General features: G+C 33.4%; 2 protein-coding genes across 4 annotated transcripts; one reads left to right on the forward strand and one right to left on the reverse strand.

The window, feature by feature from the left end:
• Window positions 1-651: 651 nt before the first annotated feature.
• LOC105337096 (importin-7) lies at window positions 652-23,735 on the reverse strand. 2 transcript variants are annotated; one of them, XM_034477327.2, is made up of 29 exons: window positions 23,525-23,735; window positions 13,338-13,419; window positions 13,081-13,237; window positions 12,549-12,707; window positions 12,172-12,328; window positions 11,989-12,078; window positions 11,011-11,105; window positions 10,822-10,892; window positions 10,576-10,678; window positions 9,511-9,556; window positions 8,231-8,330; window positions 7,729-7,922; window positions 7,425-7,472; window positions 7,034-7,123; window positions 6,756-6,921; window positions 6,350-6,391; window positions 6,043-6,161; window positions 5,765-5,887; window positions 5,559-5,625; window positions 5,177-5,302; window positions 4,209-4,306; window positions 3,913-4,005; window positions 3,565-3,785; window positions 3,074-3,219; window positions 2,900-2,965; window positions 2,736-2,806; window positions 2,443-2,584; window positions 2,226-2,342; window positions 652-1,894 (listed from the first exon to the last, which is right to left on the reverse strand). In XM_034477327.2, exons 1-29 carry the CDS (start codon window positions 23,606-23,608, stop codon window positions 1,815-1,817), a joined length of 3,153 nt encoding a protein of 1,050 aa, XP_034333218.1. In that variant the 5' UTR covers window positions 23,609-23,735; the 3' UTR covers window positions 652-1,814. The 2 variants fall into 2 exon arrangements, with proteins under 2 accessions (XP_034333218.1, XP_011439969.1); XM_011441667.4 differs by lacking the exon at window positions 7,425-7,472.
• A 113-nt stretch (window positions 23,736-23,848) lies between these two features.
• On the forward strand, window positions 23,849-27,129 carry LOC105337095 (vesicle-associated membrane protein 8). 2 transcript variants are annotated; one of them, XM_011441666.4, is made up of 4 exons: window positions 23,849-23,980; window positions 25,796-25,932; window positions 26,344-26,487; window positions 26,897-27,127. In XM_011441666.4, coding segments are annotated over exons 1-4 (357 nt in total). In that variant the 5' UTR covers window positions 23,849-23,978; the 3' UTR covers window positions 26,971-27,127. The 2 variants fall into 2 exon arrangements, with proteins under 2 accessions (XP_011439968.3, XP_065939943.1); XM_066083871.1 differs by lacking the exon at window positions 23,849-23,980 and adding an exon at window positions 24,148-24,179 and having other exon boundaries at window positions 26,897-27,129.
• Window positions 27,130-27,362: the final 233 nt, after the last annotated feature.

A 27,362-nucleotide genomic window follows, 5' to 3' on the forward strand; every position in this document is an offset into this window, starting at 1 on the left:
TAAGTCGCAATAACCCATTAATAACTGGATTTCATTTGGTGGAAGTAGCACTTGTTTGTCGAAGAGGAGCCATTTCTTGTATCAAGAGGATATCCAGAAATTTATATATTTTACCCCATTTGCAAATTCAGATTCAGTCATCTCCAACATTATGCTCCTCTAATAATGTAACATAATTAACAAGATATTCAAGGATACACAAATGAAACAAAAGGTTTGAGCTCAACTCTTTCTGGACAAGACTTACAACTCCTTTAAACACAAACTTTAATGTATTATTAAAATGACAGCAGTTTTTAAACAGCATGTTTTATCTTTTTTTCATTTTATATACATACATATATAAATTGTCTTTGGACTAGAATGTACTAGAAGTCTAAACAGATTATACTTCGTTAGTTTTTGAGTAAGCAAATGGCCCATCACAAACATATACACATATATTGCACTTTCAGCTTCACCAGTGCTGTAGGAAGTTTGTCTACGATAGACCGACACATTCTGTCTTTGATATACATATAAAATGGCTTACTTTTCCAATGTGTGCTATTATTTTCAATCACAATTGTACTGCCAAAATGCATTCACAAAAGTAAAAAATACTGAGAAAATCATGGTGACAATTTCAGAGCGTTTTTGTTTCTTCAAATAGATTTTCACACAAGACTGCAATTAATTGCAACATACTGGTACTTTGAACTTATATTTTAAAATTGTTTACAATAAATATCCTTCCAACAACACTGGTGCAAAAATACTGAGAAAATGAAACTATAGACAACTACTGAATCCAATGTACACAAGTTACAAGTTTACATTTGCTACTGTTTTTCATTAGTTCATAAAAATATTGAATTTATTAATATCCATTTATTTCACTTTACTTCTTTAATCAATATGTAGCTTTGCTCAAAACATGGTAAATTTCCCTAAGAATGATCATGTTATGACTTAGTCCAATATTTCAGGAGTTTGTGTTAGCCTCCAGTATTTGAAAACATTTGGAATGCTAAAACAAAATAATGGAAATAATAAATAACATAACACAAAGATGATACAAAGCATCAAGGAACAACACATTGAAATGGCATAACATGAATCTCCATCAAAATCCTTTCCTGACATGGTTTTTATATAAATTGTTCACATTTTGTTTACTAATAAATTATTTATAAACTGTACAAAATAACCATTTTTATGTACATATTTCCATTCAATGATGCCTTTTATATCTTTAACATAAATCTCAATGGTCTCTTTACAGTTCGATAGAATATACTGAAATTCTGCTTCCTCTTACTTCATGTTTTTTTCAATATGCTATATGTACAATATAATTATAGAATAGCACAGAGTAATATGATTCTCCAACAAAACAGTGGTAAGGTTTTGACAAAAGTTTCATCCTCCATTTGGTTTTACTTCTGATGAACAGATACTTTTATATGCATAATTAATTTAGCACTAATTGGGAAGGAAAAACACTGTAGCACTTTATATAGCCAAGTCTATGCACAAGCAAAGAAAACAACCCGTTTTTCTCAGTTTAAAACTGAAGTTCACATGAATGCATTTCACACTAAGCTTTGTAAGGAACAAAAATTCTGAGTCAAAACTACATGCAAGGAAGTTTAAAACTGGCATGGTAAAGATACTTTGGTAGTATTCATCTACAGACACAATTCCTGAAAAAAAAACCCCAAGCTTGTTCCTGTCTGAGAGATACAGAAAACACGACTGGTGACATCGGCTAAAAATTCATCATCACATACTGAGGGATATGTAACAGGAATTATGTTGTAATGAAACCAAGGTTAAGATCCAAAATTGAAACTTGATGGCACACTAGTCTGCTGGAATACATATCCTCCTCTCTCCTCTATCTTCCGTGATTCTTTAACATAAAACAAATAAACGTACATTACAGAGATAATACTGTGGATATGGTGTACATTAAACACCCAATTCAAAATACTTTCACTGGAGCACTGTTTTCCCAAAATTTAGGTCTATTTTTTAATTAATGATCATTCTTATTAAGGGGAGATAAATTCCTGGTTCTTATGTTTATCAAAGGTATTTTTTCTCCGTTTCTTATTCATTATTTTAACTGAACACAAACAATCTGAGAGCAGATCTATGTCAGTAATAAACAGTAAACATTCCAATATACATGTACTGCCGCTGGTCTGTAATTATCTTGTGGGCGTACAAGTGACACTGACCTGCTGCAGCTCTCCTCTGCTCGGCCAGCTTGAAGACTTCCTCCACCTCCTTCCTTTGTTCCTCAGTCAACTGACTGATCAATGAGTTGTACCAGTTAGGATCGTTGGCCTGCAGGTCTGAAATACAACAAAACCAGGTCAGTAAATGAATGATAAAAGATTTAACGCATACATGTACAAGCATTTGACTCCCTTTGTTGTAAATGTATATGCTTACTTTGTAGGACAGTTTTGAAGATCATGTACTCATCCACAGGACAGGTTTCCTCATCCAGTGGAGTCTGGTAGCTCTCCAGAGCAGTCTCCTCTGTCCCATCGTCCGTGTATTCACCATCACTGTCATCATCTTCATTGTTAGCCTGTAATCCAGTTTAACATTAAGATAACTTTTGTTACTCCAGAATGTAGTTCAATAAAATCAATCATCTTATCACTGTACATGCACTTAAATGCATGTATTCCACAACATACAGTATAAATATATATATTGTGTTTCTAACTGCTACTTACTGCTTTTTCTAATTTCTCTATGTACTGGGCCCCCTCTTCATCAATTTCGTCTTCTGAGCTGGCAAGTTCCTCTGAAACATTGCATGGATGGATAGAGATAACATACACTCAACATGAAAGAAAACCGTTTTGTTTGCCATACAATTCATTTTGAATGTCCTCACCATTGACTTCATCTTCATCATCATCTTCATCATCATCGCTGTCCTCATTCTCCTCTTGAGCTTTACCTGTTCAAATTTACATTGTAAATACATGTACAGGAATGGTTTCCATTTTTTGGCTCATAATAAAGTTTAAATCAGACAATGATCAAATAGAAATGCTTGGAGACTTACTTGCATAAGCTCTTTTCAAGCCCTGGAACAGAACCAGAGAGGCTGGCATGATTTGAGGACCCACATTGGTCACTTCCGTGGGTCTGACTCCAGCCATGTTAATCAATGAACATAAACCTAAAACACACATTTTCCTGTCGTGCAGCCTACAACAGAATTGAAACTGCATTATACCATAATAATTTTTCTTTGGGGGGGGGGGGGGGGGGCATTAAACATTGTACTGTAAATGGTCAGGCCTGCTTATCCATTCCAATCATCAAAGGGAACAGGTATGATTATGTAGGAAGTTGTCAGAGAAAAAAATTAGAGTGATTAACATAGTGAGATCATCTTGATCAGTTGTTGTTCATCATCATTCAACTTCCTCCCTATTGTTGTAGTACTTTGTTTTTACAATTCACACTGTTACACCAAGTAAAACAACATTTCAATCGCTATCAATATTTATAATCACACATTGTTTCTAAAGCGCCAAGGAACACACTTACCCAAGGAAGCAGTCCACGTCATGAAGCCACTGTTTTAAGAATTGTTCTAATATAGATCCTGTGATATTGTCTATTTGTAACTTTGTTAACGTGTCCAGTAATAATGGAGGGTTATAATACAGAGCAGCAATCACAACTTGTAAGCACATTGTCCGTAACTCTGAAGTCAGAACCTCCCTCGTTAGTCTCTGTAACACTAATTCTACAAACAATGGCACAACCTACAAAACAGATATCATCACGTACAGTTACAACCGTAAATGTATGTGTACACACATACAGTGTATGTGTACACACATACTGTACTTAAAGTATAACTGGAATGCAGTCAATTGAAACCTAGCTTACATGATCCACTTGCCCAGGGCACTGAAGCAAGATGACTTCCAACAATTTGGCAGCATGGCATTCTGCATCTTCTCCAATTTCTGCTGACATTACCTGAAAAACACAAGCCAAGCTCATTGTCAAGGAATAAGCAAAGTACATAAGGTCATAGGACATACAACAAAAAATATAACATGCATATACTATCAAGACTACCTGAAATACATTCATTTTATCACTCAATTTCTTTCTCTTTACATGTTGATGCTTAGAAGTTGTAATCATTTTTTTTTACCTGAGCACTACTTGCTACTTACTTGTTTACACATGTTGTATATGACTTGTATGTGTTCAGGGTTGGACAGGAAAGCTGGCGTGTCCACAGTGATGTAGTTATGAAGAGCTGGCATCATGTCTAAATAGAGAAGCAATTGGTAAATACCACATGGCATTATCTCAAGTCATTAATATTTTACATATAAATGATACATACATGTTGAAATAACCAAGCACTCAACAATGTTAAAGTTGGACTGACTCAGAAAAAAATTAGAGTGTCTGACAAAATGACATCACTGTGATCAGATGCAAGTTTCCATCATTCATCAGTCCAACAAAAAGTCTCAGCCTAGCAGCTAGCAGAGCTTTGTACTGTATTTCTCTCAGTCTTGCAGCTAGCAGAGCTTTATACTGTTTTTCTTTCAGCCTTGCAGCTAGCAGAGCTTTATACTGTATTTTTCTCAGCCTAGCAGCTAGCAGAGCTTTACACTGTATCTATCTCAGCCTAGCAGCTAGCAGAGCTTTACACTGTATCTATCTCAGTCTTGCAGCTAGCAGAGCTTTATACTGTTTTTCTCAGCCTAGCAGCTAGCAGAGCTTTATACTGTATCTATCTCAGCCTAGCAGCTAGCTGAGCTTTATACTGTATCTATCTCAGCCTAGCAGCTAGCAGAGCTTTATACTGTATCTATCTCAGCCTAGCAGCTAGCAGAGCTTTATACTGTATCTATCTCAGCCTAGCAGCTAGCAGAGCTTTACACTGTATCTATCTCAGTCTTGCAGCTAGCAGAGCTTTATACTGTATCTATCTCAGTCTAGCTGCTAGCAGAGCTTTATACTGTTTTTCTCAGCCTAGCAGCTAGCAGAGCTTTATACTGTATCTATCTCAGCCTAGCAGCTAGCAGAGCTTTATACTGTATCTATCTCAGCCTAGCAGCTAGCAGAGCTTTATACTGTATCTATCTCAGTCTAGCTGCTAGCAGAGCTTTATACTGTATCTTCTCACCTGTGAAGTAATCGATGCCATCTTTCTGGAACATCTCGTACAGCATACCAAACACCTGCCACATGTGGTGGGACACCTGGGCACTTGTCAGGCTGTAGATCAGGGACAGGACCTCCTCATAGAAGTCTACAAAGCAAACACTTCATTTAAACACCTCAAGAGGAGTACTTTACACAAGTCTGAAAATCATACTTAAAACTCACTTAGAATCTCCAAAGAAGTAATTAAAACAGTAAATGAAGACGTGTGAATTACAATTCCATTTTTAACTACATATAATCATTAAGCTGATTAAACTGAAAATCATTTCTTCATGTCTTCTGCTTTATCTTAATTATTTCGGCAAACATTCTAAGGAAACATAACATAAAAATTTTCTTACCCATTATATTCTTTTGTAGAATGACTCCAATAACATTTAACACAATACCCTCTAACTGAGTTAAAATCTGCAGAGAAAAAAAAACATATAACTATCTTTATTAAACTGACTTTAGTTTAACAATACCACTTCACATTTAATGTCTGCTGTCTACCTCCTTGTCTAAATCAAGTCTAGAGATTAGTTCATGCTTCTACCATACTTGCCTCTTTTTGATTCTCCATAACATTGAGAATGGTTTCCATGGTATTTAAGATACCAAGTGCAGTAATGGCTTTTTCCTCTGAACTGTCCATATCTGCCTCTATCACTTGAGCAAATGTCTGAGCCTGCAATCATTATTAACCATAACATTAACATTGCTGTATTTTATTGTCAGGTCTTTGGTAATACTAGGTGTTAAGTTTTTGACAGAGCATAAAATGATTTATCTGCAATTATATGCATGTGTTGAGGAGTCAACAGTCCATTTTCAATGACTGACCAGATGAGTCATCATTTCCACAGCCAATGGGGTCACTTCTGCGTCAAAGGTTATCACAATTCTTTGCATCACACTGGTCAGGTCATCATTTTCTGTCTCTCGAATGACTTTCAATAATTCTACAGAATTAAGAAAAACAAATATAATTTTGTACATTTATCCAGGTCTTAGAAATATAAAGTAACATCAAAGTTTGATATTGTAAATAATTCTGTACATAGACATTACAAATCAATGTACAGGTACATGTGTTAATATTAAAGGGCTTAAAAACGTGTGTACTTTTTACATAATCTTGACAACTTACCTAAGCAAATGGGTTTTACAAATGGCTGGATGTAGTCTTTGGCTAAAAGATAAAACCAAATCAACATTGATACATACATCAGTACTGCACAAGTTTTAAGTCGAGATAATTTCTTTCATTGCCAAATAAATTTACATAGAGTCAACTATAGTCTGTCCCAAAATACTTATGCCGCACATTTTGACGATTTTTGAGAAAAATACACAAACCTGTGAGAGAAGTGCAATTGAAATTGATAAAAGAGAAAATTTCCAAGATATCTTCATTGACACATTATCGTTTTTCAAATGAAAACCAATTTCTTATGGAGATTTAAAATGGGGTATGTTTACATCTTTTCTCTGTTTGAATGACCACTTAATTCAACAAACCAACGAACATAATGCTGGGTCTCATTGCTGTTTACCTTTTTCTTGTTCTACCAAGAGAACCTGCAGGGCCACAGCAGCTTCCACTCGGACCGGAAGCTCTTTATCCGAACAAAGACACTGTCGCACCATTTCTAAGGAGGTTTTCAAATTTTGTTCATTCTTAAATTTCAGTTCACAGAAATGTTTCAACACCCATGCAGCCTGCAACAGAAAATAAGAAAATAATAAAACCTTTACAGAAGCTCCTTTCATGTTGAATTGGTTCACAGGAAGTTAAATGGTCTTTTTTAATAATTTAGGAATGCATGCTTACCCTAGCTCTCAAGAAACCATGTTCACTGCTGAATTCTGGGAAAACATGCGTTGCCAACAGCATTTCTGCCTGGTCCTTGTATATCTTTCTCTACAAAGCAATTTCAACAGACTGATTAGAAATGAATGAACGCTTTAGTGCTGTAGCCAATGAATAGCTTCCTCTAAAATCAATATCTACAAAGCATTTTATTGTTACTTGTCGTAAGATCAAGAAATCAAAATTAGCCTGTACAGTTGTACAACTGTATTAAACAAATCTTTCAAAATATTCAACAAACTACAACAAAGGCAAAAAGAATGAAGCCAACAAATAACAAAACAGTGAACACATCAAGAAACTGTAATAGAAATACATCCAAAGAATTGAATTGCACAGTTGAAAAGTTTACCAAGTGAGGCCTGGACTTTCTGGGACCCAATAAATAGGACTGGTTACCCTATAATTGCCATTACATGAGCAGTACAATTGTATTTGTTTACATGCAAGTGAACACAACAGTTCTCAACATCTGATTTTGAAAACTTGCTCAGTAAAAAATTAGAGTGTTTGACATGATATAATCATCAGCATCAGTCATTGTTCTCATCATCGACTAGTTTTCAAAATCCTCCATTATCTTTCACCATCATATACCGGTAATCTAGCCTTGACCAGTATACAGGATACTTATATCAAAATCACATTGCACAAACCTTCAATATGACTTCAGCTACAGCTCCAATCATATGAAGAGCACCATCCTTTTGCCTGGGATCAACCTGGGGCTGAGTCAGAACTTGCATACAGAATCCCATGGCTTTCTGCAACACCTCCTTACGCTTGGAAGCAGCGGAGTAAAACAAGGTCTGTGCAGCAATCACTGGTGAAAGGAAATCTTCAAACACATCTGTAAAGACAGAAGTTTAACTGAAACAATGTGTTGAGTATAAAATTTGAGTACTCCAATTAAACTGCACAAGCTGAAAGACTTAAGAAACACATCAGAATCACCACTTTGGGGTTTTGTTTCTATTTTTATCTTTTAATATATTTTCTTTTTTAAAAACTATCTCTATTTTTCTCTTTTAAAAACTATCTCTATTTTTCTCTTTTAAAAACTATCTCTTTTTTTCTCTTTTAAAAACTATCTCTTTTTTTTCTCTATTAAAAACTATCTCAAATTCATAGCATCCATTGCAATACACATGCACCTACCATATTTGATCCTGATATATTCCTGAGGATCTGTATTCCAGAGTTCCTCATCTTCATCGCTGTGACACATCAGAGGGAAGATAACCTCTTGAATGATGCCCTAAATTACAAATGTAAGCATATAAGTTTCACAATCATTATAGCAACAATTTAAACATTTTAAAATGTTAATACAAGTTATGCACGTCAAATAAAAAGTTTTTTAAATGTATACTGAATTTAAAACCACCTAGCCAAGGGACTAAATGGGAGTTATGATCAGTAAGTTGCTCTGGCACTTGTACGAACTGAGCAGTCCATACAGGACTCTGCCAGCAGATTAAGTGCTGCAACACACAACAGAAGTTATCTTAATAAATACACATATATTCACTGTAGTCGTCTTCATTTGTTAAAATTTCTATTTGTATAAGACAATCCAAAGTTTATTTTATGTTTAACGTAACCAGCGCACGTAGGTTTATGAGAAATTGTGTTTTAAAAAAAAAAAAAAAAAAAAAAAACCCTATTTTGATTTGAATTTTTCTAGTTAGATTTATCTAAAATACTGCAAGCTGTAGAAATTCGAAATGTTTAGAGCACATTATGGACTCTTATCAGATACTGGGATAGAAAGGAAAGATCAAAATTAAAGAGGTAGCCTACATGTACATATTGCTTGAATGTTCACTGTATTTTTACTGACGTAAATGAATGAAAGTCATTTGTATGAAAAAAATGTTTGTTTTAATTGCATCGCCCTCCCTCGTAGGTTTGGAATTTTTAAGTGACATTCAATGTAGAATTAACTTTGGGTGGCCTAAATGTAAAACAGAAGAAGGTAACTGGTAAAGCAGGATCCAAGTCACTTAAGTACACCAACTATAATCCGTCACTCTTTCAAAGTCATTGCAAGAAACCACATCTGTACTTAGCGTAACATTGTAACTAATTGGCAATAGTTTAAATCATTCATTTTTTTAATTAAGCACCACAGTAATAAATAAATGCCTTTAGTGCAGTGAAAATAATTCAAAGTTAAAGTTTTTCCCTTCTGTACTGCACAATATTCAGAAACTATAACCCATGATTTATTTTTTAACTGTATACTGAATTTAAAACCACCTAGCCAACAGATTAAGTGGGAGTTATGATCAGAAAGTTCATCTAGCACTTCTACAAAATAAGCAGTCTATAAAAGACTTTGCCAAAATAAATGTATTTAGTGCAAAAATAAATTCATATGTACATGTACATTGGACCTAAACATAAATTGTAACCAAGTTCTAACAGGAACTTACCTGCATGTGTGGTTTCATGAACTTCCAACTGAATGCATGACTAACACTGTAGAAAATAGAAATAAAACATGTTTTATGAAAGTTAAAGTAGATCCAGTGTTCTGTGACGTCACACATTTTTGTAAAACTTTGAATTCTATAAAAATTGTGCAAGATAGTTTTATTTATTTTATGTGAATATAATCACATGGATGTAATTAGAATTATTGGTAGGTTAAAGATATTTTCGCACTTAATTTTATACTAAATTTCCAAATTTTTATATATTTTATCTATGCAAAGGGGAAATAACTCTTTTTCTGACTTTTCTCTCAGTTGTATGTCTAAATACTATAGTTTTTCTTATTCCAACGATTAATTTTAAAATATTTTTGTAATTTTAGTTTTCTGATAAAGTTGACATTAAAATTAAACAAGAAAAACAAATTTCTGCCTACAAGATTTTACTTCTAACAGAAAAAAAATACATTTTTCTAATGCTAAAATATGCTTTAGTTTATGTTTATCTGGCATCTCAAAAAGTGTGATGACATGTATATTTTTTCTAACAATTGATGACATTTAAGTCTATTAAGTCGAAATCAGTTCAGTTTTTCAACTTTCCTCAGAGAATTTTACGAGTATGGAGCTACCTTAAATTTAATAACCAATACTGTAAAATATAATTCTTTTTAATTTAATTTAATTTAATTTAATAAGTATTTTATTCAAGTATATAAATACATTGAATTGGATTGAACAGCAGGCACAATGCTTATTTATGTTCTCTCCTGTAGTCAAGGTATAATATGAGTAATTATATAATTATATATAATATATATATATACATATATATTGCCATGGAATTTTGTATAATAGATTAATATTGTAAATAGTATTGGAAGGAGGTACAGTGCAAAAAAATAAACAAAACAAATAGCTCATGATAGGAAAATGAAAATAAAAAAATAGAAAAATAATGGTTAATTGCTAAGGTTGGAAATAAAAAAGTATATGTAATGTAGGGAATTCTTTTTAACAGCATATCCAAGTTTTATTGCCGTTGAGTTTAAGCATGGTGCTCACCCCTGATTCAGGTAATTGACAGACTGTTGGAGGACTCTGGGAGCAATGTATATTTTCTGCCTATACTGATCCAACACCTTAAACAACACCTGAATTATGCCACCTGTAGAAAATACAGTGTACATGGGTATCAGACAACTGAATTATACCACCTTAAGTGTTAAAAAGTTAATCAATATGTACATGGGTATCATACAAGAACTTTTATCTTGCTGGAAAAGATAACAAACGGAAATCATTTTATACCTGAGAAAGATTTAAGATACCATTCCGAAAACTGAGTATATTCTTTTGTGACATTTCCTGGACTGCCATATCTAAAGTAAAAAGAACAAAAAGTTCAACTTAAATTAGAAATCCCACAACAAACATTTGCATTCATTAGGAACAATAAATTACTCTCCATAATCCATATAATGGAAAAGTAAGAATTACCTTTCAAATACTCTAGCCAAGATGTGAACTGCCCATTTCTTGACCTTCCACCATGCTAGTTCTGGGCGATCCTCAACATCAATTTGATTGGTTTGCTAAAAATAAGATATGAACATGAGTAATTTTTTACTTTTCAGGAGCTAAAGTGCATTTTAGTACCTTTGAAATCGCTATGTTCACATTCCCTTATACCAACTACCAATACATAATAGCTGGGAGTTAAAAAATGAGATTTGGTCTTGCACTATTTGGTATACAGTTTACCATCATGTTCAACCATATCTAACAATAAATAGTGCGGTACAGTAAATTTGAGGTACAAAATGACTTTAATCTCCTCTTTGCCCAATAACAAGTACAGCTTGAGTACATGAAATTATCATCTAACGTGTACATGATCAATATCTATATTTGCAAGCTTAAATCTTATGATTAATTTGACCATGGATAAGCATAGAATTTCTCAAGTAGGTCATACTTATTTCTGAATAATGACAAAAATTCTAACAAATATCAATCACCAGGCCTGATTCGAGTGAGCAAGATCTAACATTGTGCTAAATGATATCCTGTTACCATTTGAGTATGTACATGTACAGCCAATAAATTTCCATAAAATTTGAAGTCCAAAATACTCTACTATTGGCTTCAATGTCACCCCCCCCCCCCCCCAAAAAAAAAGAAAGAAGATACATCACCTGCTTTAAATGTAGTTTGATTGAAAAGCTAACAGACAGACAAGAATGTTGATACAAGTTAACTTCAGAATATTTCTGGAAGTTGCATGTTCTGTTATTTTTGCCATCTTATATGTCCTCACTCCCTTATACCAACTACTAATACATAATAGCTGGGAGTTAAAAAATGAGTTTTGGTCTTGCACCGTTCGTCATACAGTTCGCAATCATGATGAACCGTATCTAACAATGAATGATGCCTAACAAAAATTTGGCCGGACATGACAGCATTTTCTCATACCTCTGGAACAGGTCTGTCCACAATTTGTCTAACAGCTTCCATCCATTGAGTAAAAACTTCCTTTGTCAACACCTCTAGAGGGAGATAATTCTACAAGAAAATTTCACACATTAGTGAAAACAGTACATCAAGAAAGACAATAAGAGTTGCATGAATGTGTTCATTATTTCCCAAGACCAGTACCTGTATAAACGCATAAAACACTTTAAGGATCTGCTTCTGCAGTAGAACAGAGTATTCGGATTCATCTGGCATGAGACTGATCAGGCGCTGATACACAACAGGTAGAATGATGGCCATTGCGTCATCAAGGATTTTTCTTTCATCTGGTCTCTTGTATCTGAACAAAACACAAAAGTACTTTTAACTTGACAATAACAGTGTTTCATTCATCATTATTAAATGGCTATCCTTATCACACAAAATGGTAAGAGCTTTAGCCACTGTTGACCAGAAAACTGGGTTTTCTCAAAATTATTAAATGGCTTTCCCTATGATATTTCATGGTTACAGAGCTTATCTATACAGTCAGCCAAACAACCTTAGACAATCGGACTTACTCGTAGACTTTGACCATCTGATACAGAGACATCAGGGCTCCCATCCAGGTGGAGTGGTTGTCTGACTGGATGTACAGCAGGATCTTTTCAGGGACATTGGGCCAGCGGCCAGGGTAGTCGTGTTTAATGATGTGACTGATACAAACACACAGCTGGACTCTGGAAATACAATTTAAACGTTTGATTAGGCAAAACAGCCTTTTAATAACGATACATCATACAGACATTTATTCTTAACTCTGTGTATTATGTTTCAGGTACTATTGAAGAAACTTTTATTCAGTATATTTCCCCTTTATCTCATAATGATATTCAAATTAATCCAGGTACAGTTGTTGAAGCATATCAAGATGCATGCAAGCTCCACATCTTAATGTATTGACTTTCAATGCTATAGTTCAAGTTATATAAAACAATAACAAGAACTGAATGTCATCAGATCTTTCTTTCTTGATGCAAATATTAAAATTTTCAGAATCTCAAAAGATTATGATTTGATTATGACAATATAAATCTTAAAGTTGTTTCATACCTGACTGGTTCTGGAGCATGAATGATGGCTTCAATGAGGTGCTCACGGACTGCAGCACGATCATGCTCGTGAATGGAGAACGGCACTGGATCTCCTGGTTTCTCTGCCTCCCTATCTTGCCAAAACTGTGTCACCATGTTTTTTAGGTAAATCACACCTAAAATATCAGAAATTTTTCATTGCTTATGACATACAGATTGAGATAAAAGCAAGTGACTTCCATAGAATTTACATGTGTAAAGGTCATGGAAATTTACCTGCTTGTCTAACTGGCATATCAAGCTGATCGGACATGATGGCCTGAAGCAAAATAGGACTAAATCCTATGATCTTGTGAACCTGAAATTCAACAAAGAAACAAAATTACAATTTTTCACCTTAAACAACATGTGTTGGAAATTTTTGAAATAAAATTCATCAATTGAATGGAGTTAATAGCAATTTAACCTATTTTGCTGATGAAAAATTCTAGTGCTTTTGTTGCAGTCGACTCCAATTAGAAAATAAAACTTGTTAGCAAATTTTAAGGCATTAGACAGATAACATGATTTGGATACTCATTTTGAATCTATTTTCTCCTAAACATCCTGTTCAAGTAGCAATTTCAATCAAATCTTACATCATTTTTAAAGGTTACAAGTACATTACAAAACCTAAACAATTAAAATTTTTCATGCAATCAATACTGCTGAAACTATGCATCAAAGTTTCCAACCATTCTTGAAAAAGGAAACTTCTCACTTAATCACTTATTTCATCAGCATAAATAATGCTAAACATTAATGCTAAAATTAAATAGCCAAATAAGATAGTAGTCTTTACTGTTTTTATCTTTTATTTTTTTTTATTTTTCTTTGATGCAACATCCACTTTCAATGGTGCCCCTTCTCTGTTTAAAGTTGAAAGCTCATATAGCAGTGATTAACCTGTCACTTAGTATAGATCTTTATACTGAATATACTTAATAAAATTTTTGTGTGTAAAAAATTCTTGCTTTTATAAATTCACATACAGGGGGAGCAACAGACATTGTAACTCTCCAGATGTTTTATGATTCTTCTAGATGTCTGTTAAGTTTTTATGCCACTTGTATTATCTGTTAACTTGACCATGGTGCTGTCATTTGAGAAAATTTACAGTTTTAAGAGCACTTGAATGGATTCTATCATACCACCTGGTAACACAGGTTCTAAAACTCTTCACACAGGTTAAAAATTCTGTATTGGTATTTTTCAAACTACTGATTACTGATTTCAGACCAATATTATAAAACTAAATTACCAAGCATTTAAAATATTTACAACTTTTGCCAGTTTTCAAATCTGAAGTTTAAAAAACCCACATTTTTTCAAAAACTAAATTGAAGGAGTGTTAAATTCAAATTGTCTAAACTGCCACAAACATTACCAAAATTATTAATCTTTACTATATTATATATGCATGAATTGAATAAGTGGAGCTAGATACAAATACTTATGCAAAATTTTTACCCAAAATGATTGATAAATGATTTGTATGTTGTGGTAGTTTTGACAAAATATTTATCTTTCCAGTTGTAGAAATAAGTGTTAAGGAATAACACGCAAATGAATCAATTTAGAAAATATAAATTATTTATGATGAGATGAAGTTTAGCATGTTTTGATTAACAGTGATGATCAAGTGCATAATTAAGGTCTTCCGTTTCCAACGGAAGACCTTATTGTTTTCGTACGATTTCTTTTTCCCTATTATTATTAAGGTCTTCCGTTTCCAACGGAAGACCTTATTGTTTTCGTACGATTTCTTTTTCCCTATTATTATTATTTTTCTTTTTTTTCTTACAATTTTTGTGCACGCGATTTCTCAGAAACGGCTCGGCCGATTTTCATGAAACTTTCAGATCTGTTAGATAATGATCTAAACCTGATAGGTTTTTTATTATATTGATGACGTCACTTCCGTTTTTGAGAAATTGACGTTTTAGCGATTTTTAGGGGGGTTGCTTGTCCGTGGAACTTCTCCTAAACTATAAAAGATATCGAGTTCAAACTTTCAGGGATAGTAGACAAAAGAATGTAGATTTGTAATTTTATTTTCATTTTGATCTGTCTTGAAAGGCGCCGAAGCTCGCCTGGACCCGAAAATTGAGATGGAAAAAACGTCGAAATTTTTTCTGGTTTTCTTTAATTATCTCTTTTCTGAAAACTATTTTGTTAAGACATGTAATGTAAAAAAAGTTTCTATTTACAGGACCTTTTCTTTGAAATCAAGAAAAAGGGGCTGGCCCCTCAAATAAGGGGTCCAAAGGGCTCTAAAGTCTTTAATCTGTAGCCCTTTACTGAGAGATATTTTGTGAAAGGTTATAGAAGCAAATATGTTTATCTCACAGTTATGTATCCAACCAATGTAATGATTTTATTATGTGTTATGTAATTAAGGGTTTTTAGGGGCCAAAAGTCCAAAATTTCGATCACCCATATCTCAGAAAGGAAAAATATTTTGTAATGCAATACAGAAGAAAAGTTGTTCAAATTAATGTTCTTAACAATATGCAACCTTCAAAATTTCGTTAAACGGCCCCTTTAAGGAGATAAGGGATCGGCCCCTAAAACCTTCTTTCTCATATATCTCTAGAACGGTATCGGTTTTCTAAACACTTGTTGAACAAAATTTGTTTAAATTTAAATGACCTTTCATTTAATATCAAGAAAAAGGGGCTGGCCCCTCAAATAAGGGGATCAAAGGGCTCTAAAGTCTCTAATCTGTAGCCCTTTACTGAGAGATATTTTGTGAAAGGTTATAGAAGCAAATATGTTTATCTCACAGTTATGTATCCAACCAATGTAATGATTTTATTATGTGTTATGTAATTAAGGGGTTTTAGGGGCCAAAAGTCCAAAATTTCGATCACCCATATCTCAGAAAGGAAAAATATTTTGAAATGCAATACAGAAGAAAAGTTGTTCAAATTAATGTTCTTAACAATAAGCAACCTTCAACATTTTGTTAAACGGCCCCTATAGGGAGATAAGGGATCGGCCCCTAAAACCTTCTTTCTCATATACCTCCAGTACAATATCAGTTTTCTAAACACTTGTTGAACAAAATTTGTTATGAATTCAATGACCTTTCATTTAATATCAAGAAAAAGGGGCTGGCCCCTCAAATATGGGGAACAAAGGGCTCTAAAGTCTTTAATCTGTAGCCCTTATCTGAGAGATATTATGTGAAAGGTCTTAGAAGCAAATATGTTGTTCTCACAGTTATGTATCCAACCAATGTAATGACTTCATTATGTGTTACGTAATTAAGGATTTTTAGGGGCCAAAAGTCCAAAATTTCGATCACCCATATCTCAGAAAGGAAAAATATTTTGTTATGCAATACAGGAGAAAAGTTGTTCAAATTAATGTTCTTAACAAAATGCAACCTTCAAAATTTCGTTAAACGGCCCCTTTAAGGAGATAAGGGATCGGCCCCTAAAACCTTCTTTCTCATATATCTCCAGAACGATAATGAATTTTTAAACACTTGTTGACAAAATGTGTTCAGAATTAAATGTCCTTTCATTTGAATCCAAGAAAAAGGGGCTGGCCCTTTAAATTAGGGGATCAAAGGGCTCTAAAAGAATTTTATCTATAGCCCTTTAATGAGAGCCATCTTGTGAAAGGTTATTAAAGCTAGATTAAGTATAATACGTCTACATATCCTAACAGTATGATGATTTGCTCTTGCGTTACCCAATTAGGGTTTTTAGGGACCAGATGTAACAAGTTTAATATTTTCAATCTTATTTGGAAGAAATGCAAGTATTTTAAAAAGCAATGTAATAGACCTAAAAAGCAATACTTTAAAGCATTAGTACTTCACTCCTTTTTCCATATCATGTTTTGATGTCGAAAATCAAAAGTCGATGATGTCATATTTTCTTCAAAAATCAGACGGAAGACCTCCTCGTTGCTCGCAACGAGATCGTGTCTAGTTATTATTTTTTTTCTTTTTTTTTCTTACAAAGTTTGTGCACGCGAGTTCTCGTAAACGGCTTGGTCGATTTTTATGAAACTTTCAGATCTAATAGAAGTTGATCTGAACCTTATTGGAAATTTTTTATATTGATGACGTCATTTCCGTTTCTGAGATATTGACAATTTAGTGATTTTTTGAGGGTCTGCTTGTCCATTGAACTCCTCCTAAACGGTAAAAGATATTAAGTTCAAATTTTCAGGGATGATAGACGAAAGATTGAAGATATGTCTAAAGGCAATCATCAATGTCTAGCTCAAAGAGCCTAAAAGCTCGCCTGGACCCGAAAATAGAGATTAAAAAAAAGTCATGATTTTTTGTGGTTTTCTTTGTTTATATCTTTTCTCAAAAATATTTTGTTAAAACTTATACAGTGGAGCCTCACTTATCCGGACACTTTTGTCCCCAGGCCAAATCGTCCGGATAGGTGAAGCGTCCGGATATCTGAATTGTGATATTTACCTTTAATATTTATGGAAACATAACTCATAAATTAATTATACAATTAAATTTGATAGCCATAAACACTACAAAAAAAGTTTTTTTTTTTTTTTAAATTAACAAAACAAAATATTGTTAAAAACATTATTGAAGGTATGTTTTTTCCACAGGAAACCAAGCACTACATTCTACAAGGCAACACATGTACATGTACATGTACATAACAATCACTGTATTAAACCGATAATTTTATTACATTCGCATAACAAAGCGAAGAGAAGAAAGTCGGTGTTCCACTTTACGCTGGTGGTGATCGCAACTCTCGCTCTCTTGGCCGGTGGTGTTGACATGTTTGAAGCTGCTCAACATTTGATGATTGAAAATGGGTGAAAATCTGTATATATTCCCTTATTGATAATTGTCCAAGCTATTTTTTCATTGACAGAACTTACCCAAGCTAATTTTACGTATCCATCTTTCTATAGAGTTAATTGCACCCAATCGATATTTACAAGTAGCATGAACACTCATCCACGCCATGTTTGGCATAAATTATTATTACACTGTTAATTGAACACACGCTATAAAATTAATGTCGATACCCTGAACATCTCAAGCGGTCTTAATAACTATCGTAAACAGAACTCAAATTATCAAATATTTCATTTCAATTACGTTTTAAAATGAATAGGCGTACGAACGATCTAATCACACTACGATTAATAGAATTTTAATTCAATCAATAGATGACTTTTTTAAACACAATTTTCATGACATTTTAATCAAACAATAACAGTTCATAAGTTAAATGGCGACAATTAAACATGTCGCATCCATGGTTATCGTAATATCCTCGGGCGAGTACATAGCGTGACACAGGTGACCCCGATTACCGGACGAAGGCATTGTTTAAAACCAACAACCAGTGTCAGATGTTTTTACACCAATTTGCACTTGCGCATAAAAAACTTTTGTGCCCCCGAACACTTAAATGTGACCGTCCGGTTAAATGAGGTAAAATTTAAAGGAAAACTGTATTATGTGGTAAAATTTGACCGTCCGGATCCGGAACGCGGAATTCCGGATAAACGAGACAAATTATTGTGTAAAAAATCCGTTCCCAATAAAAATCGACCGGAAAGTGAAGCGTCCGGATATCTGGCGTCCGGATATCTGAGGCTCCACTGTATATCAAAAAAAGTTTATATTTATAAGAGCTTTCGTTTAATACCAAGAAAAAGGGGCTGGCCCCTAAAATAAGGGGGTCAAAGGGCTCTAAAGTCTTTAATCTGTAGCACTTTACTGAGAGATATTTTGTGAAAGGTTATAGAAGCAAATATGTTTATCTCACAGTTATGTATCCAAGCAATGTAATGATTTTATTATGTGTTACGTAATTAAGGGTTTTTAGGGGCCAAAAGTCCAAAATTTCGATTACCCATATCTCAGAAAGGAAAAACATTTTGAAATGCAATACAGAAGAAAAGTTGTTCAAATTAATGTTCTTAACAATATTCAACCCTCAAAATTTCGCTAAACGGCCCCTATAAGGAGATAAGGGATCAGCCCCTAAAACCTTCTTTCTCATATATCTCCAGAACGGTAACAATTTTCTAAACACTTATTGAACAATTTGTTTAGAATTAAATGACCTTTCATTTGATATCAAAAAAAGGGGCTGGCCCCTAAAATAAGGGGACCAAAGGGCTCTAAAGTCTTTAATCTGTAGCACTTTACTGAGAGATATTTTGTGAAAAGTTATAGAAGCAAATATGTTTATCTCACAGTTATGTATCCAAGCAATGAAATGATTTTATTATGTGTTATGTAATTAAGGGTTTTTAGGGGCCAAAAGTCCAAAATTTCGATCACCCATTTCTCAGAAAGGAAAAATATTTTGAAATGCAATACAGAAGAAAAGTTGTTCAAATTAATGTTCTTAACAACATTCAACCTTCAAAATTTCGCTAAACGGCCCCTATAAGGAGATAAGGGATCAGCCCCTAAAAGCTTCTTTCTCATATATTGCCAGAACGGTAACGATATTTTAATTACTTGTTGAACAATATTTGTTTAGAATTAAATGACCTTTCATTCAATATCAAGAAAAAGGGGCTGGCCCCTAAAATAAGGGGGTCAAAGGGCTCTAAAGTCTTTAATATGTAGCCCTTTTCTGAGGGATATTTTTTGAAAGGTTATAGAAGCAAATATGTTTATCTCACAGTTATGTATCCAAGCAATGTAATGATTTTATTATGTGTTACGTAATTAAGGGTTTTTAGGGGCCAAAAGTCCAAAATTTCGATCACCCATTTCTCAGAAAGGAAATATATTTTGAAATGCAATACAGAAGAAAAGTCGTTCAAATTAATGTTCTTAACAATATGCATCCTTCAAAATTTCGTTAAACGGTCCCTATAAGGAGATAAAGGATCGGCCCCTGAAACCTTCTTCCTCATATATCTCCAGAACGGCTACGATTTTCTAAACACTTGTTGACAAAATGTGTTAAATTAGGGGATCAAAGAGCTCTAAAATCTTTTATCTATAGCCCTTTAATGAGAGCAATTTTGTGAAAGGTTATTAAGGTTAGATTAGGTATAATACGATTATATATCCTAACAATATAATGATTTTCTCTTGCGTTACCCAATTAGGGTTTTTAGGGACCAGAGGTAAACAAGTTTGATCTGTTCTATCTTAATTGGAAGAAATGCAAGTATTTAAAAAAGCAAGAGAACTTATAAAAGGCGGTACAATAAAGCATTAGTACTTCACTCCTTTTTCCATAACATGTTTTGTTGTCGAAAATCAAAGTCGATGATGTCATATTTCATCCTAAAAATCGAACGGAAGACCTCCTCGTTGCTCGCAACGAGATCGTGTCTAGTTATTTTTCTTTTTTTTCTTACAATTTTTGTGCACGCGATTTCTCAAAAACGGCTCGGCCGATTTTCATGAAACTTTCAGATCTTTTGGATAATGATCTAAACCTGATAGGTTTTTTATTATATTGATGACGTTACTTCCGTTTTTGAGAAATTGACGTTTTAGCGATTTTTAGGGGGGTTGCTTGTCCGTGGAACTTCTCATAAACGATAAAAGATATCGAGTTAAAACTTTCAGGGATAGTAGACAAAAGATTGTAGATTTGTAATTTTATTTTCATTTTGATCTGGCATGAAAGGCGCCGAAGCTCGCCTGGACCCGAAAATTGACATGAAAAAAACGTCGTAATTTTTTGTGGTTTTCTTTGATAATCTCTTTTCTGAAAAATATTTTGTTAAGACATGTAATGTAAAAACAGTTTCTATTTAAAAGACCTTTTCTTTAAAATCAAGAAAAAGGGGCTGGCACCTCAAATAAGGGGTCCAAAGGGCTCTAAAGTCTTTAATCTGTAGCCCTTTACTGAGAGATATTTTGTGAAATATTATAGAAGCAAATATGTTTATCTCACAGTTATGTATTCAAGCAATGTAATGATTTTGTCATGAATTACGTAATTAAGGGTTTTTAGGGGCCAAAAGTCCAAAATTTCGATCACCCATATCCCAGAAAGGAAAACTATTTTGTAATGCAATACAGAAGAAAAGTTGTTCAAATTAATGTTCTTAACAGAATGCAGCCTTCAAAATTTTGTTAAACGACCCCTAAAAGGAGATAAGGGATCGGCCCCTAAAACATTCTTTCTCATATATCTCCAAAACGGTAACGAATTTCTAAACACTTGTTGAACAAAATTTGTTGAGAATTAGATAACCTTTCATTTGATATCAAGAAAAAGGGGCTGGCCCCTAAAATTAGGGGACCAAAGAGCTCTAAAGTCTTTAATCTGTAGCCCTTTACTGAAAGATATTTTGTGAAATGTTATAGAAGCAAATGTGTTTATCCTACAGTTATGTATTCAAGCTATGTAATGATTTTATCATGTGTTACGTAATTAAGGGTTTTTAGGGGCCAACAGTCCAAAAGTTTGATCATCCATATCTCAGAAAGGAAAAATATTTTGTAATGCAGTACAGAAGGAAAGTTATTCAAAATGATGTTCTTAACAAAATGCAACCTTCAAAATTTCGTCAAACGGCCCCTATAAGAAGATCAGGGGTCGGCCCCTAAAACCTTCTTTCTCATATACCTCCAGAACGGTATCGAATTTCTAAACACTTGTTGAACAAAATTTGTTTAGAATTAAATGACCTTTAACTTAATATCAAGAAAAAGGGGCTGGTATCTAAAATCAGGGGGATCAAAGGGCTCTAAAGTCGTTTATCTATAACCCTTTATTAAGAGATATTTTTTGAAATTTTATAGAAGCAAATGTGTTTATCTCACAGTCATGTATCCGAGCAATGTAATGATTTTGTCATGTATTACGTAATTAAGGGTTTCTAGGGTCCAAAATTTCGATCACCCATATCTCAGCTAGGAAAAATATTTTGTAATGCAATGCAGAAGAAAAGTTGTTTAAATTAATGTTTTTAACAATATTCAACCTTTGAATTTTCTTTAAATGGCCCCTATAAGGAGATAAGGGATCGGCCCCTAAAACATTCTTTTTCATATATCTCCAGAACGGTAACGAATTTCTAAACACATGTGGAACAAAATGTGTTAAGAATTAAATGAACTTTCATTTTATATCAGTAAAAAGGGGCTGGCCCCTAAAATAAGTGGACCAAAGGGCTCTAATGTCTTTAATCTGTAGCACTTTACTGAGAGATATTTTTTGAAAGGTTATAGAAGCAAATATGTTTATCTCAGAGTTATGTATCCAAGCGATACAATGGATTTGTACTTTTTCCATATTATGTTTTGCTGTCGAAAATCAAAGTCGATGATGTCATATTTTCTTCAAAAAATCGGACGGAAGACCTCCTCGTTGCTCGCAACGAGATCGTGTCTAGTTGTATTATCTATTTATAGTCTGTCCCAAGATATTTATGCTGCACATTTGGACGATTTTTAATAAAAATACACATACCTGTGAAAGAAGTGCAATTGAAATAGTTGAAAGGGATATTTTCCAAGATGATTTCATTGACACATTATCATCTTTCAATCAGAAAAATTCACAGGAACGAAAACATATTTCTTACGGAGATTTATAATGGGGAATGTTTACATCTTTTCTCCATTCGGAATACACTCGGAATACATAGCGCAATTTTTCAACGTTATCATCCGGGCTTGCTGCAATACAAATTCTCCATAGACATCACATTTTTTAACATTGTATTGAAACCTGATAAGCTAACAGGGGCGTTTCGACTGAAAAATCTTGGAAATTTTTCATACTTTTAAATTAACATTGTTTGAACCCCGAGGTATTTATAAATATCAAGCAATTAAGCCAAATGTGAATCCAGGATATCTTGGGACAGAGTATAGATTAATTTCAGAATTTTTTTAAGGCTTAGATTATGATGCAAATGATAATGTCCTTTATTAGCGAAGAAATAAGAAAACTCCAAAAGACTAACACGTTTTTACATTATAAATCTCAATGAGAAATCTTGTCAATTTCCAAAAGAACAAATGGGACAATTTCATAAAGAAATTTTCAGGGGGAGTGAAGTTATCAATTTCAACTGTCAAATACTAAACAGTGTTGGGTATTTTGTATTTCATTTCTTAGAGAATTTGATTAACACAGAAAAATACTAGATCAGAGTATTATAAATTTTGACATAAATAAACATCAAATTAAAACAAATAATCACACTTCTGTCTTTTGTCTATGTCGATGCAATGCACACTCAGATCCCACATGGCATGCTCAAACCACATGGTCTGATCCTCATGCAGTCTTGGCAATATGCCAAACATATTTCACAACACTCAAAATTTATTTCTCATGGACGATATCAAATTATTTTTAAAAATTTGTATATTTGTATAAAAGCTATGACAGTTTCCTTTAATATTAAATTTTCTCGTTTCACACATGTGTTCGATGTCTGCCATCTTGGCTAACGTGTCTTGAGAATGGATAACTCACCTCTGTCAACTGTTTTTCTGCTTGTTCTCTTTGATTCGGGTCCAAAGTGGCCCGCAATACTTCTATTAATTTTCCTGCGTCCATTTTCCACAATATAGAGGCACCTAATCGAAATAAATTTGCGATAGGAGGGACAATTTTCCCCTCAATGTATCCTCATCTCAGTCGCGCCAAAGAGAGTTACCCTCATGGAGGTACCGAAAATCCAGACCGATTGTCGCAAAATATTTCACGTGAAGTGTCCTGATTTTGCCTTATGGATAACAAAATACAGTGTTTGATATTATGTCGATAAAAATGTAAAAACTGGTAATCAAAATAAATGAACAAAGAAATAAATTCGGATTACGACAATTGAACTTTAACCTTAAACTTTTACTTTCACTTTAATCTGTCACCCGATCCTTGCTCATCTCTGTTGTACGGTTCACCGATATTCTCTCAGTTTTTAACGATGTAAGTTGGTCTGTTTTGTCGTAAAGTGTAATTTTATTTGAATGTGCCTTTTGTTTGTATATTAGAATGTTTACTTCCCCCTAAATATTTTTGGAATTCTTAGACACAATGATATGTGGTGACCTGACATAGTGCTTGTATCATAATGACATAACCTTAGATTATGTATGTAAACGTGCACCATGCACAAATTACATAGGTAAGAAATGAGTAGTTTGGAAAGTATTCTCTATAGAGAAGTGGACAGGTATCAGTGCCTATCCTCTTAAGAGAGTAGTTGCAAAATACATGTAGACAAAATTTACCTCTGAATGGATTATGAGTTGTTGGTGGACTGCGCAATGCTTTTAAAATACTTATATCATAAATAAATTAATCATACTTTAACTAGATAACTTGTTATTTAAATGTGTATAACGATAAAATTGTAATTGATAAGTTCTACACTTATAAGGAAATCTTTATTCACTTATTCAAACAATTCAATTTTAAAGTAGGCTAAAGGTAAATAAATGATGAACAATGTATTCATGTATCCTATCTTATCTGGCTGGAAAAAATAGAATGTCGATTGAAAGGAACGTTACTTTTATATATCCTCTAAATTTGTACAATACAAGTACCTGTATACATGGTATCAGACAATATTCTTATCTGATACATGAATTCATTAATATCTGTATTCTACTGATATTTCTTTCATTTTCATTCTCAAGCCTCATCACCCCATATATACTGTAAACGTACTACATTTGGCTGTGTATTCTATTTAGCACTTTTGGCGGAATGCGGCTTCCGCTAAATCAAGTACATCGCTAAATGCCATGCATATATGTATAAGAATAGTCTTATTCAGGAATACGCTAATTCAAATCTACGCCAACTTGTTCAAAGACCAATTTCCGCCAAATATCGTACGCGCCAAATATAGTACGTTTACAGTAATTACCAACATTTTAACTGAAGTGACTTTACAAGAACTCATAGATTTAATATCTAGTAAAATTAAGATTCTGAAAATTATTAATGTCAGAATCGAAGTTTTTTAATCTTGGCAATATTATAATGTCAATATTGGCCAAATAGAGAAAAGATATTTTCTATGCTTGTTGGATATCCAGCAACCGGGCAATCACCCACTCTTTCAATTTTTTGAAATGAAATGCAGGTGTTGATTTTCTATTGCATGTTTTTGTAGCTGAAGCTCTGTAACTCCTGGTATAAAAAATTCGGATGGACGACCTGGGATGTGCAGTTCTGTATGTGTTAAAAAGTTGTAATTTATGACGCACACAAAAGTGTGCTAGTTTTGGACTGCTTAACCTTATTTCCCCACAAATTCTGTATAAATGTTTGACTCCAAAAAAATCCTCGGACATTTTACTACAGATATCATCACTTTACATGCCTCTGATACTCTTTAACACTCAAACACTAGTCCTGTGAAAGGAATTGGTGCAGTTTGTTTACATGTAAAAATGGCCACTCTCAATCTCCATTTTAATTTAGTACCATACTTCCTTTTCCAAGGTCAGTTAACGTTTTTTATTTTATTAATAAGAGAAAGTCTGAGACATATTAAGTAACAGTATCACTAGAAATTTGTCAAAAGAATTTAATGTTACTAATTTTTGTCACAGAATATGTGTAAATAAGATTAATCATTCCAAAACTTAAGGCAATTTTTTGTGCGCTGTAAATTTTAATCTCTTTAACATGTACAGAACTGTAGCTCCCAGGACGTCCATCCAATGTTATTTAGACTGGAAGCTCTGCAGCTTTATTAATTGTGGATAATTTCCTTGTATTGAACAGGAGTAGGGGAGCGAGCAGTCGAGATAGATTGGATGATCTGGATGGTGAGGTTAGTGAGGTCACTTCCCTCCTCAAGGACAATGTTGACAAGGTGTTACGGCGAGGCGATAAACTTGATGACATTCAGCAGAAAGCAGGTACTTTGTTCCTCATGATATCAAAACTGTTTGAAATTTTCACTTACAAAAGGTCAAAGTGAGGGTGGGTTTTTTTTCAGAATTAGCCTGGCATAGATCTTCTATTGCAATAGAAGTGTGAAAATGATGAATTTGTTTTAAATGTAAGCTACTTGGGTAACAGTTGTGCTCTACCCAGTGGGCCTCTGTTGATTTGAAAGCACAGTTATCTAAGAACCTCAGATAATCTTTTTTTAGAAAGCTCTTTTAAAAATATTTCAAAGGAGTCCCCCAATTGGCCAATAGACCGCTGTAGAATACAAATTGTATTCATCTTACCTTTGCTAAGATTCGATGCATATTTGTGAGTGATTCCTGGTTAGTTATACCTATAATTAGTTAGTTATTTATATAATAACACTGTATTTTTAGATGACCTTGAGTCCAGTTCCATTCAGTTCAAAAAGCGTTCCACGGACCTTCGACGTAAGATGTGCTGTTCCAACATTCGAATGACACTAATCCTTATACTGGTTGTGGTTGTTATCATTGCAGTTATTGTGGTTATCGTTTTAAGTAAGTCAAATTATTAAATCATTTTTAGTCATTTTATATATAAATATATTTAGTAACAAAACAGCTGTATCTTTTAACCTTGTGTTTTTAAAGACATAATTTTAAAGAAATAACATCTGAAATCAACCTCCTGTGGAATCATTAGAATTTGTGTTGGCTCAGTGTTTGTGGATTGTGTTCGCTCCCCTTTATCACAAATTAAGTCTCCACAAACCATCAAAAGATTAACAATCCATACAAATATGATTTTGTCCTGATGAATAGTATATAATTATTTCACACTACAGCAAAGCAAATGAAATTAATATTTGTAAATGTAACTAATTTTATTATGAAAGAAAACCTTATGTATATAACAGTGCATAATAAAATTAATATATATTAAATGAACAGTAACTTGTCTTTTTAGTGACAGTTAAACCATGGGAACATTCAGACAGTGGGGGTGGTAACCATGGAAACAAAACCATCACCCATGGGTAAAGGTGGATAATTGGAGTATCAAATTCTTATTCCCTGTGATTTTTCTTATTTCCTAAGGATGGGACCAGCAATAGATTATTGTGTTATACATGTCAATGTCATTTAAGATTTGGTTCTTTCTTTGTTTGTGTTTGTGGTTTGTTTTGTTTTGTTTTTTTTTTTTTGTTGGGGGGGGGGGGAGGTTATTAATGTTGTTTTATTAAAACACTGATGATATATATATATAAACTACTAGCTGACAAAAATAAAAAATTATCACTTTATAATGTGACACAAAAGTTATTGAAATACAAATGCTGACATTAGGCATGCCAATTTTCTATGAAAATATTTTGAATTTAGAAAGCATTTTGAATATGTCATATTACAGTGTTAATAATTGTCTTTGACTG

This window comes from Magallana gigas, chromosome 5 (assembly GCF_963853765.1).
Source record: "Magallana gigas chromosome 5, xbMagGiga1.1, whole genome shotgun sequence".
Taxonomy (NCBI): domain Eukaryota; kingdom Metazoa; phylum Mollusca; class Bivalvia; order Ostreida; family Ostreidae; genus Magallana; species Magallana gigas.

What these genes read in the sequence shown, in the direction of transcription:
- LOC105337096 (XM_034477327.2), bottom strand. Translation starts at nt 23,608, where the DNA reads ATGGACGCAGGAAAATTAATAGAAGTATTGCGGGCCACTTTGGACCCG. An exon ending in TGGACAGACCTGTTCCAGAG is followed by an intron (nt 11,106 to 11,988) that starts GTATGAGAAAAT and finishes TCTTATTTTTAG; the next exon opens with CAAACCAATCAAATTGATGT. An exon ending in GTATCTTAAATCTTTCTCAG is followed by an intron (nt 10,679 to 10,821) that starts GTATAAAATGAT and finishes TATTTTCTACAG; the next exon opens with GTGGCATAATTCAGGTGTTG.
- LOC105337095 (XM_066083871.1), top strand. An exon ending in TGACATTCAGCAGAAAGCAG is followed by an intron (nt 25,933 to 26,343) that starts GTACTTTGTTCC and finishes CTGTATTTTTAG; the next exon opens with ATGACCTTGAGTCCAGTTCC. An exon ending in TATTGTGGTTATCGTTTTAA is followed by an intron (nt 26,488 to 26,896) that starts GTAAGTCAAATT and finishes TTGTCTTTTTAG; the next exon opens with TGACAGTTAAACCATGGGAA.